Consider the following 15472-nt stretch of genomic DNA (forward strand, 5'->3'; position numbering starts at 1 on the left):
TACATCTTTCTTCAGGTGAACAAAAGCAGAAAAAGCCCAGTGAACCCCACTGCAACAAAGAGCCTGCCAGCAGTCTTCCTTCTTCTGCTCCTGCCTATCTCACCACCCAAGGGCTATCCCAGAGCCCACTATGTTCTAATATCTATTCCTTTCACCACCACCCAGCCAAACAGCTATCCAGACAATTCCTTGATCAAGCAACACTGCCTTCTTGAGTTTAAATTTTATTTTACAAAAAGAGAAATAAAGAAAACTGATAGGCAGTTATACTGACTTACAATTGTTCTGTTTGCTTTTTTTTTTTTAAAAAGTGACATGAAACACAAGTAAAAATAAATACGTCATAGAAACAGCCAGTTGCCCAGTCTCTGGGGCAGGAGCGCCTGCCCTGCTGAGAGGAGGGAAGCCCATGATCACACCAGCAGCTGGATCACCCAGCCACAGATGCTCCTCAAAGCCAGGCACAGGTCCCAGGCCTCAGGGGCGTCCTGAGGAAAGAAGACGGAAAACCAAAGCCAGATGCCAGGACCCTGGGGCCACCTCATTATCCCCCACTCCTCCTGGCAGCAGTCTGGTCTTAGTGGTTGTCCATAGCGACCCCCCTTAACCCACCTGGACCCTCTTCCCCTGACCTCTCTGAAGATGGTACAAGGGAAAAACCTGTCTGGGGCAGGCTGGGGGGTATTCTTCTGGTGAGTCCCCAGCCCACCCTGAGTAACACAACCAGATAACAGTCATTTTACACCCAGGTGCAGATGAGCACAGCACACACATACATACACGCACGTGCGCGCGCGCACGCACACACACACACACACACAGCTGGGCTGAGCTCTCTTCCAGGGAGGGTCCTGGGTCCGGTCACAGTATTAGGTCCTCTCTCTTCTGAATATCATCCCAGTAGTGGCAGCAGAGAGTACCCAAACCTCCCCAAGCCCTCTGCATTGCAGACACTGCAGCCTGCTTGGCTACCCCTCCCCAACACACTAGATTACTATGTCAAATAGACCTGCAAAAGCGAAAGGTGCACACTCAGGTCCCTGAAGAGCAAAGAAGTTGGACATTGCCTGCTCAAGAAGTTCATCGTTATAAGACTCAGATATTCATAAAAGGCCTAGGGCCAAGCTAGTAGCACAGAAAAGCCATTAAGGGGATCACAGCAAAATACACAGGGCAGAAGAGAAGAGCTGGCAGCAGGGGAACAGAGTCTGAAGGTGACCAATGGAGAGCACAGCATTCTCAAATAGTCCTTGAGATACTGATTCCTGGGAGTAGTCAGCAGAGGGCCAGAACATCTCCCCGGTGTCCTTTTGGGGAAGGATGACTTCACCTAGTTTTGGAGGTGAAGAGCCACTGAGCTGGGTGCACAGAAGGCCATGGCTCAGCAGAGAAAGACTGATCTGAGAAATCAAAAGGAAGTGGGGGCTGGGAGCAGTGGCTCATGCCTGTAATCCCAACATTTTGGGAGGCCAAAGCAGGCGGATCCACTTGAGGTCAGGAGTTCAAGGCCAGCCTGACCAACATGGTGAAACCCCGTCTCTACTAAAAAATACAAAAATTACTGGGCGTAGTGGTGTGCACCTGTAATCCCAGCTACTTGGGAGGCTGAGGCAGGAGGATCGCTTGAACCCATGAGTGGAGGTTGCAGGGAGACAAGATCATGCCCCTGCACTCCAGCCTGGGCAACAGAGCAAGACTCCATCTCAAAAAAAAAAAAAAAAAAAAAAAGTGGAAAGCAGAAGGTAATATCCAGAACACTAGTAACAAAGAATGTAAAGCCCCCAGAAGACCTTCTCCATGGGATAAGGACTTAATTTCAGAGCAATACCAGGCTTGAATAGACTGACACAGAGGGCCCTTCTCTGCTGACAACTTTGGGAGTGATGGTCCTACCCAGGTCACTTAAGTTTGGCTAAGTGTTTCAACCAATCTGCAAAACTCTACCCCAGCACTTTGCTTCCTGCTCCTGAATTGAGAAATTTCATATTTAGTTGTGAATCACAAGCATATAGAGACTCCACACACTAATTCTTAGGGAAGAGAGCTCCAAGGACCAGACAGAATTATCCTTAAATCAGGAGATGATGAGATAGATGGCTAATAAGCATAACTCAAAGAAGTGTGGACTTCATAGATATCTAATCTAAATAAAATGATATGACCCAACATGGTTCACTTCCTTTCTTAAATAGCTACTTTGTCCCTGTTCAATTTTTATCTACAAATATATTAAGGAAATCAAGCATCACTATAAATGGTAAACCTGAATCATTAAGTAGTACTGTGTTCCCCAGGCTGAGAACTTGGCTAAACCAGATGAATGGGGCTTGAGAGGCCCTTGAAAACATTTCATGAAGACAATGGTAAGGGAAAACGCCTAGGCGTGATTTTCTGCCCTCCCTCTTATTACCAGCCACAACCCCCACTCAGGCCTGGATGGTGGGTGGAAGACACCACCAAGTGTTTATGATCAAAGAAACTGTAAAACATGGTTCTTAGGCTCTGAGATACTTCCCGCTTCCCTCACAAACATGCTTATGTTTGGTATGCATGCACATTTGCCTACCAGCACACATAAAGAGACAGCGGAAAAGTCAGAAGTATTTTCAGGTTCTTTTCTTTAAAAAAAAAAAAAGCAAAAACCATGGACCTGGTAGCACTCCAGTTTCCCATGATCCCACCCCCAACCCCTCTACACAATAGAAACTGCACATATGAGAGAAAGTCTTCTCTAGTCAGGTCAGCCTCTCAGAATGATGGCCTCTGCTGAGTAGAAGCAAGACCCAGTCCCTGGAACACTGGGTAGAGAGTAAGCATGTGCTGCCTCTCAGAATACCCATTTACTTTCTGTCAACTTCAAAAGTCAAGCCCATCCCTCCAGGGAATGGTTTCAGTTCCTGGCTGGGAAGGTTTCCGGATTCTTGGAGGTTGGTACAGTGATTTCCTAGAAGTGAACACAGAAATACCCCCTTCTCCCGACAAAACACACACACACACACACACACACACACACACACTTGCACACATGCGTCTCTGGGATCCCAGTGCTCCAGGGCCTGAGAGGCATCAGTGTAACCCAGGTTCTGAGTATGTCCTGTAAATTGGAGATTCAGTCTAGCTCACTCCTACTGCACCAGCCTCAACCTGAGAGCCCACTCCAACTGAGTCCCTTCACCATCCATTCTTGGGATGCATCTGAAAGAGAAAGCACTGGTTGGAACTGCTATTTTTAAATTATTAAAATAATTTGCATAGCTAAATTGTAGATCTAAGGCTTCCATGAGTAGAAGAGTTAAGTGTCTGGCAGGGTGCTTATGAAAACACAAAGCTTCTTAAGTTCCACTTTTGGTGTTATTGGACAGCAGACAAACACACATATACACATGCATCCCATCCATCATGTCCTTGTCTCTTCTCTGAGGACAATACCCCAGAGTCTGCTAAGGCCCTCCAAAGATGGAATGGGCTGATCAGAAGAACTGCAGGAGCTACTACTGGGATAACCTGACTAAGCTGCCTTCTGGGCTGGGAAGAGGCAGGTACAGCACCTGCCCAGTAAGGAGGGAGCCATGGGTAAGTGGTAAAGCTCTAAAGTCAAAGTTTGTTCATCATAAAGAACCATCTGGCAAAGTCTTGGGGTGGTGGATACAGAGGGGGCAGGGGCACCAATAGGAAGACAGCCAGTGTTTATGCTTAAGGACTAGACGACCCTCCCCTGGCAATGGCAATAACGGGAGACCCAGAATGATTGGCGGGTTCTTTTAAGGTAAAACCCAGACTTAGGGCTCCTACAGAGAAAGGGCTCCTCCATGTTCCTTCAAATATGGAGGCAGCAGACACCAGGCCTACATGGACTACCTGAAGACATTTCCTAACAAGAAATCAATAATCCCTCAACCCAGCAACCACCTACCCACAGCTTCACTATTCGGCATAGAGAGCCAGCCTCTAAGGTCATCCCAGGAGGATATAGCTCCAAATCTGGGGTCTCTTACTTTCCAATTGCAAACTCTATGATCACAACTTTCAATTTCTGTGGAATGAGTCCCACCCTCCACTAACTATCCAGTCTCAGGATTCCCTGATCTTCCTGAAAAGCCATCTCTCAAAAATATAGTTGTTTAATCCAAACCTTGGTCAAACCTAACTCTTTCCCTGGTCAATTTACCATCCATCCAGGATTGTTTTTCACCAGTAGCTATAGGGTCTGGGATATCTTAAAACTTCCCTTTCTATCTCCTACCCTCCTTACCCCTAACCTCCCCCCACCCCACCCCCAAATAAACAAGACACATGAAAAGTCCAAGTAATAAATAATTGCCCATAAGAAATAAATTAACATGGAGCTCTCTAAAGGGGAAGGAAAGAAACAGGAAAGACTACCAGGATAGGCAGCTGGAGGCTCAGTTCTACCCTGGTGAAAAATGTCTTTTCCAGCCACAACTCTATGACCTTTCATTCACATACTGCAGTGCTTCTCCCTCCCAGCCTCTGCACACAGACAACCTTCCACGCTGGAAAGGGAGAGCTGCGCAGAGATAGCCACCAGGGTTAAGAGACATAGATTGGTAATGCCCATTTTCTCTCATGAATTTCCCCACATTCTCACAAATGTGGCTCTGAAAACCAGACACTTGAGTTAGCTGGGCCTTCTCTTCACCCATCTAGAAGGAAACTTGTGATTTCCATGGCTCTTCTGGGCTCACCCTGATGTTCACACTAATAGGTGCCATGAACCACCAAACTGACTTCCATTTAAAGAAAGATAAATTCATTTTTCAGTTTCCCTCTTAGTTCTTCCCTCCCTCCCCTCCCACCTTCACCCCTGCTCTGTTCCATACATATACATACATACATACATAAACATACACCCACACACTCACAAACACACATACCTGGTCAGCTTCCTTCCCAACCCCTAAAAAGACCCCACTTCACATGGGATCACAGTCTGCTCCTGCTACCCACCCTCCTTCTCTCACCCATTCTCCCTCCCTTCAATCCCCTCCCCAGGCCAAGCTAAGTCACCTAGTAAGGCAGCTCTCTTGGGAGAGAATGTTCCCAAAAACAGAAATGGGATGTGCGCTTCTACACTCAGATGGGCGAGCAAGCAAGCAGACAGCATAAGCAAGGCAGGAAGGAAAAGAGGCTGCACTGCCCCTCCATCCCTGTTTTGGGTCCCTGATTTCCCACTATTGCTGCTCTGTTGGACCTTTTTTTTTTTTTTTGCCTCTTTTGTTAAACAGCAACAGAGCTCTGCCACTTTGGCCAACCACCCTCCTTTGTCCTCTTCCTTTTCCCTCCTGCCAAGTGTCCAATTCTCAAAAAGTCTAAATCACTGCCTTCCAGCTTGGTGGGCAACCTGCTGAGGGCCCCAAGTGAGGTGGGGAGGGGCTCCCCAGCTATTTCCCAGTGACCTCTATCACATCATCGTCCTTATCCTCATCATCATTGGAGCTGAACCCCACCTCGGCGACCTCATGAGAGTCAAATGGAGGCACCTGGGACCGTAGAAGGCCACCAGCTGGGTAGCCTGCATGTGGGGACATGTAGCCTGGATAGATAGACATGCCCCGCGAAAGGTTGCTGGGCAAGACAGGGGAAGGAAAAGGCGCAAACATCCTCGGCTCGGACAGGAGTGGCTGTGAGAATGGGAGTGAATAGCTGGGTAGTATCCCTGGCACAGAAGGGTTGAGCATGAAGGAGGGGTTGCTGGCAGTGACTGAGGTAGCTGTGGAAGAGGAACTGACGGGGCCTGCTGGCACCAGAGGGTCAGTAGTCACTGGAAACACCAGGCGGGCATCTGCCAGCAAATTGGACAGCTGGTAGTAGGAGGGGGTACTGCCCATAAACAGGGAGTTCTCCCCAGCCTGGGAGGTGAAGGGGGTGGTGAGGTTATGGTTTAAGGAGACGGGTGGCATGGCAAACCCGCCAGAGACTGGATACCCGTGTTCATACGGCTGCACGGGGACTGGCAGATGACCCTTTCTGGACCGCCGGCGGGATGACTCCTGGGCAGCAGGTGGTGTGGCCAACTTTCGCTTGTGGCCCCTTAAGTCCAGCACTGGGTGCCTATCACCACAGGGCTGGCCAGTCACCAAGAGGGAACTACTGAGGCAATGACCCCCTAGTCGAGGCTCAGTTCCGAGAGCTGTCCCAGGAACAGCACTGCTGTCCATAAGTTGGGCCGGGGGGCCAGGCAGGGCGGCATTGGCGCTTGGGGAGCTCTGATGGGATTCCCGGGCAGCAGCCACATCTGCATACTGCTGAAGCTCACTGATGATCTCTGGGCTGTCAGGAGAGACGGGCCTGGCCAGCCCCTCAGGATCAGGGGCTTTGGGTGATGAGGCACTGTGTCTGCCGTTGCTTGTGGACTCGCAAGAAGGTCCCTGGGAACCTGGGGACAAAATGTAGGTAACTGAGAACCAGAGTGGCCAGGGAGAGAAGAAGGGTGGAGGAGAAAACTCCATTAAAAAAAATCCTATCCTGTAGTCCCCAAAATTATAATAGTTTGATGTCTAAACAACATCACCCAGTCAACCTTTTCCAGTCACAAAGAAAGAAATTCTTTGACCCCAGAAATAAGTCTATCTATGACAAGACATGTAACTTTTCTGCACCCCAGTTCCCCAAACTGTAAAAGTATACCAAAGTAAATCCTATGAGATAAGGGATATGAAACACTAAGAGATCATTCTTAAAACTAGTCAAACTTTTTCTGGCAGTAAGAGACAGTCAGTGATCAGTGTGGGAGAAAGAGGAAAATCAAGCTAAAAAGCACTTCATTCTGATTTGAAAACAAAACAAAATCCATAGCTATGAAAGACAACTGGGATAAATAGGAATCTCAATTTTGGAATACTAGGTAATTTTATGGAACTGTTAGCTTTCTTTAGTGTAATAATGATATTGTGGCTAGGAAGAGAATATCTTTAATCTTAGCAGATGTATGTTGAAGTACTTAGAGATAAAATGACATGATAAAAACATGACATGATATCTTCAACTTACAAATGACTCAAATAATAGAAAGGGAGGGAGAGAAAGAAGAAGGTTTATGAAAACCAACAATCATTAAATCTAGGTGCAGGATATATGGGTGCTCATGGTGCTATTTTTCAACTTTTCTGTATGTATGAAAATTTGAAATTTCTATAATACAAAGCAGGGAATAAGAGCATTCTAGCCCTCTAGAATTCTAGCTTGGGGTGGGAGGATTCAATGAGAACCACTCCCACTGAGGGGAACTTGGCAAGAGTTCTTAACACTGTTCATGTGCCACACATATACCCTTTGACCTGGCAATCCCACTTTAAGGAACATATCCTATAGATATAACCACCTCTGAAAAAGCACTGTCAGTGATGGTGGAGTATAATAATCAAAATGTATGTTGACAGGGAACTAGTTAATACATTGTGTTATAGCTCATCCTGTGCGAACCTTCAAGGAGACATATCTAGAAGAAATGATAAGGAATAAACGATTACTGGTGAGTGAAAAAAGGAGTAAATAGTATTTTATGGTATGTTAGCATTTGTTTTAAAAATACAAAGAAAGTTGGCTGGGCAAGGTGGCTCACACCTTAACACCAGCAATTTGGAAGGCCGAGGTGGGTGGATCACTTGAGGTCAGGAGTTAGAGACCAGCCTGGGCAACATGGTGAAACCCCATCTCTACAAAACATGCAAAAATTAGCTGGGTGTGGTGGCACGCACCTGTAATCCCAGCTAATCGGGAGGCTGAGTCAGAAGAATCGTTTGAACCCGGGAGGCGGAGGTTGCAGTGAGCTGAGATTGTGCTACTGCACTCCAGCCTGGGTGACAGAGCAAGACTGTGTCTCAAAAAAAAAAAAAAAAAAAAAAAGGAGGAGCAATGGATGGCTGCGACCATGGTGGAGGAAAAACTTATGGCCCGGCGTGGTGGCTCATGCCTGTAATCCCAGCACTTTGAGAGGCCGAGGCAGGCAGATCACGGGGTCAGGAGTTCGAGACCAGCCTGATCAACATGGTGAAATCCCATCTCTAATAAAAATACAAAAATTAGCTGGGTGTGGTGGCACGCTCCTGTAATCGCAGCTACGCAGGAGGCTGCGGCGGGAGAATCACTTCAACATGGGAGGCGGAGGTTGCAGTGAGCCGAGATTGCACCATTGTACTCCAGCCTGGGCAACAGAGCGAAACTCCATCTCAAAAAAAAAAAAAAAAAACAAAAACCTTACTTTTCACTTTACCTCTTTGTGTACATTCTGAATTGTGAACCATGTACATATTATCTGTTCACATAATAAGTTAATACCTAACCAAAATAAAGCAAACGAATGTTTGAAAAGTAAAATGGAAAGTAAAAGCCATCACACCTGAGGCAGCCATCCGACCATCTTCAGGAACCTTTGGTTTGCCAGTTGCCCGGACAGCAAAGATCCGTCCATCACTGGTACGGATGTATGTCCCTAAGAATAGACATGAGGAAGACAGTTAGAAGCAGACATTCAATACAGCCAATACTGGGAAACTCTGGGCTATGCATCATGGGCTTTTAAATAGCTATGCAATTAGCTATACCATCTCCCAAGACCCCTGAAATAAGGAGTGGGGTGACTGAGCTATGGACTCATAATTATTCATTTATTTCACAAACATTGATTACATGACTACCATGTGCCAGGCACTGTTCTAGACACTAGAATGCACAAGGCAGAAAAAGGCCCTGTCTCATGGAGCTTAGTCTCTAGAGAGGGAGACAGAGACTTACACCACAAAATATCAGGAAGGGTTCAATGCAATGGAGAAATAAATAAGGTACTACAAAAGAGAGTAAGTTGGCATCCTATGTTCCCAGGCACTCTGGCCTAGGTCCTCCTCTTGATCTGGAAGGAAGGAACCTTATTGCTTCAATATCCTCTCTCCCCTAGTAGGAATAATTCAAGAAAGACCTGCATTCTATTCCCACAAGGCACTAATCTATCTTCTCTTCAGCCTTGGGTATGTCATTCGATCAACCTCCTTGAATGTCAGTGCTGCCTTTAGGCCGGGAGTTGGCAAACTTTTTTACAAGAGCCAGATAGTTTTTGGGCCAGGCAGGGTGGCTCATGTCTGTAATCCCAGCACTTTGGGAGGCCGAGGCAGGAGGATCACGAGGTCAGGAGATTGAGACCATCCTGGCTAACACGGTGAAACCCGGTCTCCACTAAAAATACAAAAAATTAGCTGGGCGTGGTGGTGGGCACCTGCAGTCCCAGCTACTCGAAAGGTTGAGGCAGGAGAATGGCATGAACCTGGGAGGCGGAGCATGCAGTGAGCCAAGATCACGCCACTGTACTCCAGCCTGGATGACAGAGCGAGACTCCGTCTCAAAAAACAAAACAAAACAAAACAAAAACAAGAGCCAGATAGTTTTATAAGAGCTTTATAAGTCATAAAGTCTTTATAAGTCATAAACTCCTCAATTCTGCTGCTCTAACACAAAAATAGCTTGGCATGACTGTTCTCCAATAAATCTTTATGGACACTGAAATGTGAAATTCATATAATTTCACATGTCACAAAATAGTACTCTTTTGATTTTTTTTTCAACCAATTAAAAATGTAAAACCCATTCTTATCTTGCAGATATTACAACAGGTAGCAGGCTAGATTTGGCCCATGGGGCATAGAGTTTGGTGACTCCTGCTATACACTAGGAAGAGAGCAGTAAAGGGGGCTGGGATCTAGACTAGGAAGAATCCAGTAAGGAGGCTGGGAATGGTGTTTTCTGTGAGTCCGGGTATTTCATGGCACTTTTTCCCTAACCTCAAAGGTATTCTAATCTAATAGAAGCTAGGGCAAAATCTCTTTACTGAACAAAAAGTCTCAAAGAGCCTCACACAATCATGGGGCTTAAAGGCTAATATGTAAAACAGGCTTGGTTAGGAGATGTGGGTGCAGAAAAGAGGGGGAAAAACAGGCTTAGATTGTGTCTCAACACTGTTCAGCCCAGCTTTTTTATTCCACCAATCTCATGTTCCTCTGTAAGGAAGACAGAGGCAGATGTGGACTTTTCAAATTACCACATGCAAAAATTCTATCATGCAACTCATGTGTAATTCATCCACATAATACATTTCCTATCGGGGACTCCCACCCTGCTCCAAGCAAGTGGGTAAATATATGTAGGCTTATAACCCATTCCACCGCTCTTTCCCTCCAATTTTGGTCTCCTTGTGTCTATTTGTCCCATCCCAAGATTCTCATAAAAATGACAGTAAGGGCCGGGTATGGTAGCTCACGCCTGTAATCCCGGCACTTTGGGAAGCCAAGGTGGGCGGATCATGAGGTCAAGAAATTGAGACCATCCTGGCCAACATAATGAAACCCCGTCTCTACTAAACAACAACAAAAAAAAGTACAAAAATTAGCTGGGCGTGGTGGCACGTGCCTGTAGTCCCAGCTACTTGGGAGGCTGAGGCTGAAGAATCGCTTGAACCTGGGAGGTGGAGGTTGCAGTGAGCCAAGATCGTGCCACTGCACTCTAGCCTGGCGACAGAGCGAGACTCCGTCTCAAAAAAAAAAAAAAAGGACAGCAAGATAGAGAAATGTAGGGACCTTAATTTCCTTCTTTTAAACCACTGACTAATAATCCTATGGGCTCAACCCAACTCCCCTAAGCTCCTACAAATGCTATTTTCTCATTCAGTTCCCGAATGTGACATCCTAATGGGATGATTCCTATGCCCTGTCTAGCTCAAGTCATACATATTTATTCTTCTTCCCAGCCCAGCACTTTCAACCAAAGGCAGGGCACAGGTCCTTGGTCAGGCTCTTACCTTTTGTCCCACGGATGATGTGGATGCTCTCACCAGCATTAATTCTTGCCTGTACATCTGTGGAGCTGTTCAGTCCAGGAATAACAATATCTAGGAAAAACACAGATCTTAAATTTAGATTGCACGGGGCCTGACTGAAGGAGCGGGGGGGAAATTGCAAAGTCCCACATCTACCCCAGTTCTTCATTGGTTTCCCTACAGCCTCTCAGTGGGGCATAGGTCCAAAACCAAGGAAGGTAAAGCAAGCAGGATCTTTCACAATTATCTAAACAAAGAATACTATGAAAACAGGAATCTCGCCAGAAATCTGAGCTGATTATCTTTGTAATCAATTTCCCTTGATTTAAATAGAAATTCATAGTTTTTAGTGTGAAAAATGTTTTAGTTCAGATGGTGGTTTCTATGTATTTTTTTCCTCCTCCCTAAACTATTTGCACGTATCTGCGCCACATCACTTTAGGCTCCAAAAATGGCCTAATCTTCTTCCTTGCTGGCATTACCCCACACCTGGGAAACAGTATTTTCAAGAATTAGTAGATAATAGGATTACAAGGGGCTCTCTTTTTCACTCGTTTCAAATTTTTTACTTAGAAAAACCAGTTAAGATCTTTTCATTAAAATTTATATATTGGCCGGGTGCAGTGGCTCACACCTGTAATCACAGCACTTTGAGAGGCCACGGCGGGTGAACTGCCTGAGCTCAAGAGTTTGAAACCACCCTGGACAATATGGTGAAACCCCATCTCTACCAAAATACAAAAAAGTTCACTGGGCATGGTGGTGCATGCCTGTAATCCCAGCAACTCGGGAAGCTGAGGCAGAAGAATCACTTGAGCCCGGGAGTGCAGTGAGCCAAGATCGTGCACTCCAGCCTGAGCAACAGAGCAAGACTCCATCTTCAAAAAAGTAATAATAATTTATATATAACAAATATTTCCAAATAACAAGATAAAAAACAGGATCACAAAATGTTTTCCATCCTAATCATACTGAATTACAGAACAAGCTCCTGGAGTGGATGGGTTGGCTATCTCCCACCACTGCTGACTGGCCCACCATGCTCAATTTACATCAGACTCGCAAAGGTAGAGCAAGTGACAATTCAGGTCTTCTAATTATGTACAAAGGTTGACAGCTGTCTTTTAAACCCAGATGGCTCTACAGTCAGGCAGGATTCAGCATATTCACAGCTCTGTAAGAACCTGAGACCGACCCTGTGTTCCAGTGACATTTCCACAATTCCTGTAGCGCTCAGAGTCTATCTCACCCACCAAATCCAAGAAAACCCAGTTCTGTGTTGTTATTCTTAAGATATTTCACTAGAATCCAAATTCCTCAAGACCAGGGACTGTTGTCTTCCCTATTTTTTACCAACAGTGCCAAGTGTAGTAAGGTCAAAAATACAAAAGGTGTTTAATAGATACTTCCTAAATGAACGAAGTAATTTTAAAAGGGACAGCAGCTCTGCCACAGAACCCAGGAGTTCCCACCTGTCGTGGTGACCACCTTCTGCACAAGGACTCCTGCACGCTGCAAGTAGTTGATCGGAAAGTTCATGGATGGATTTGTGCTGGAGGCAGAGCTTACGCTGCCTCCCAGTGGGACATGCCGGGGCATCATGGGGATGGGGGTGGACTGTACAGGACGAACACTGGCCACAGGCTTTTCATCACCCTTCAAAGTTGGCTGCCTGTAAGAGAAAGACAAGGACACTAAAAGAGTTTGCCAGAACAACTCTTACCTTTCTCCAAAGGCTACAGAGTCTCTCTAGGCTGTCCCATTCTACACCATCAGTTGCTGCTCAGAGAAGGATCAGAAGAATCTGCAGGGTCTGGTTAATTCAAAAGGAGACTAGAAGGCAGGACTCAATTGTAGCAAAAGAGGCAGAGGGATAAAATCTGTCAAAGTCTAAGGATAATCAGATGTTGGTGGAATAATATTTTCTGGACACGCAAGACAGTATTTGCTCCTCTAGAACTTGGACTATCTACACTAGGAGTTAGTCCCTAAAGGGAAGTCAGGAAGCTGTCAAGATGCAATAAGGCAGGAAAAGTTCTCTTGACCACAGCGTATGTTAAGTTGAGATGGGCAGAATTTTCCCCACTCACCCATGGAAAACAGGCCATGTAATGACACATGTTTAGGTGATCCTAAAAAATAGTCTGTCCCAACTTTAAACATCTTTACTTTCTCTCTGAAACCTTGAGTCTCAATAAGTAATACAGACACCTCTCTCTCTCTTCTGCATTACTTTTCAATGAGTTCATCCTAGCTCCAGGCTGGACCAACCCTCAAAGTGCCCCTCCAGTCATGACAACAACAAAAGCAGCAGCTGCCAAAGCACTGTATACAAAAGCCAGGCTTCTACTGATTTAAGATTTTTGAAAAGTCCCTGTCTACAAGCTTTCTTAAGTCTGCATCTTTTGTCTTTGGGCCTGGGGCGGAGGCGGGGCGGTGTGGAAACCCTTGGACTGATACATTCTTCCTCATCTGACTGAAGACTGGCACATAAAATAACACTTTTATACCACTCTGCTGTTGGAGCTGGTCTGCATGACTCCTCAATCACATTGCTCTTAGGTTTTTAAAGGCCCCTTTGGTCAGCCCATTGTCCCTGTGGACCTCCAACTTCCCAGATGGGCCCCAGACCTGTACTATCTGGCCTGTTTCCCCAATGTCTTCCTAGGATGGTTTGGCAGGAGTTAGAGGCCCTGGTCAGGTATCAATGTAACAGAAACCCAGCCCAAGCCTCATACCCTGCAAGCGCTAAGACTAAGAATTTGGGTAAGAAGTGTTCCTCACATGTACCCATGTGGACAAAAAAAAACTCAGCAGGATCATGAACTCATCAAATGCTGTGAGAAGCTGGTGCCCCCATAGGGCCAGAACTAAGCCAGAAACAAAGCTGACATCTCCTTATAGCCAGCCTGGACCATTTGTCACATCTTCTCTCCATGTGGCTTTTCTCACTGGGCTCAGATTTAGTCCACTCCTGATGTTACACAGAAAAGCCCAAAAAAGGCCGGGCGCGGTGGCTCAAGCCTGTAATCCCAGCACTTTGGGAGGCCGAGATGGGTGGATCACGAGGTCAGAAGATCGAGACCATCCTGGCTAACACGGTGAAACCCTGTCTCTACTAAGAAATACAAAAAACTAGCCGGGCAAGGTGGCGGGCGCCTGTAGTCCCAGCTACTCGGGAGGCTGAGGCCGGAGAATGGCGGGAACCCGGGAGGCGGAGCTTGCAGTGAGCTGAGATCCGGCCACTGCACTCCAGCCTGGGTGACAGAGCGAGACTCCGTCTCAAAAAAAAAAAAAAAAAAAAAGAAAAGCCCAAAAAAGAGGGGGGGGGGGAAGAGGGGGACGCCAGTGGAGGAAAAGAGAAGAGACCATTCCTGAGCAATACTATCTTGGGAAATGACAGAAGTAAAGTCTGAAAGTTTTGAAAGAGAGTGACTTTCTCTTTTGAGATCGGGTCCCACTATGTTGCCAAGGCTGGTCTCCAATTACTGGAGTTTCTGCCGAGAGATCCACCGTTAGTCTGATGGGCTTCCCTTTATGGGTAACCCGACCTTTCTCTCCGGCTGCCCTTAACATTTTTTCCTTCCTTTCAACCTTGGTGAATCTGACAATTATGTGTCTTGGGGTTGCTCTTCTCAAAGAGTATCTTTGTGGTGTTCTCTGTATTTCCTGAATTTGAATGTTGGCCTGCTTTGCTAGGTTGGGGAAGTTCTACTGGATAATATCCTAAAGAGTGTTTTCCAGCTTGGTTCTATTCTCCCTGTCACTTTCAGGTACACCAATCAAGTGTAGATTTGGTCTTTTCACATAGTCCCATATTTCTTGGAGGCTTTGTTTGTTTCTTTTTACTCTTTTTTCTCTAAACTTTTCTCACTTCATTTCACTCATTTGATCTTCAATCACTGATACCCTTTCTTCCAGTTGATCAAATCAGCTACTGAAGCTTGTGCATGCGTCACATAGTTCTCATGCCACGGTTTTCAGCTCCATCAGGTCATTTAAGGTCTTCCCTACACTGTTTATTCTAGTTAGCCATTTGTCTCATCTTTTTTCGAGGTTTTCAGCTTCCTTGCAATGCATTTGAACATCCTCCTTTAGCTCAGAGAAGTCTGTTATTACCAACCTTCAGAAGCCCGCTTCTGTCAACTTGTCAAAGTCATTCTCTGTCCAGCTTTGTTCTGTTGCTGGCAAGGAGCTGTGATCCTTTGGAGGAGAAGAGGTGCTCTGGTTTTTAGAATTTTCAGCTTTTCTGCTCTGGTTTCTTCCCATCTTTGTGGTTTTATCTACATTTGGTCTTTGATGCTGGTGACGTACAGATGGGGTTTTGGTGTAGATGACCTTTTTGTTCATGTTGATGCTATTCCTTTCTGTTTGTTAGTTTTCCTTCTAACAGTCAGGTCCCTCAGCTGCAGGTCTGTTAGAGTTTGCTGGAGGTCCACTCCAGACCCTGTGTGCCTCGGTATCACCAGCGGAGGCTGCAGAACAGCAAATATTGCTGCCTGAACCTTCCTCTGGAGGCTTCGTCTCAAAGGGGCACCTGGCTGTATGAGTTTCAGTCAGCCCCTACTGGGAAGTGTCTCCCAGTTAGGCTACACGGGGGTCAGGGACCCTCTTGAGGAGGCAGACTGTCCGTTCTCAGAGCTCAAACAT

At 46.1% G+C, this 15472-nt stretch overlaps 1 protein-coding gene across 3 annotated transcripts in view; it reads right to left on the minus strand.

The window, feature by feature from the left end:
- Nucleotides 1-211: 211 nt before the first annotated feature.
- The window catches only part of RAD54L2 (RAD54 like 2), a 129691-nt gene continuing 114430 nt past the window's right edge, over nt 212-15472 (minus strand). For 2 of the 3 annotated variants that reach the window (XM_007984398.3, XM_038003867.2), the window contains exons 20-23: nt 12295-12494; nt 10805-10894; nt 8360-8452; nt 212-6397 (exon numbers count right to left, since the gene is read on the minus strand). In XM_007984398.3, coding sequence (XP_007982589.1) covers nt 5403-6397; nt 8360-8452; nt 10805-10894; nt 12295-12494 — 1378 coding nt within the window. In that variant the 3' untranslated portion in view covers nt 212-5402. The remainder of the gene's footprint in view (nt 6398-8359; nt 8453-10804; nt 10895-12294; nt 12495-15472) is intronic. The other variant, XM_038003870.2, reaches the window with a different exon arrangement.

The sequence above is a fragment of the Chlorocebus sabaeus genome, chromosome 22 (genome assembly GCF_047675955.1).
Source record: "Chlorocebus sabaeus isolate Y175 chromosome 22, mChlSab1.0.hap1, whole genome shotgun sequence".
Taxonomy (NCBI): Eukaryota; Metazoa; Chordata; class Mammalia; order Primates; family Cercopithecidae; genus Chlorocebus; species Chlorocebus sabaeus.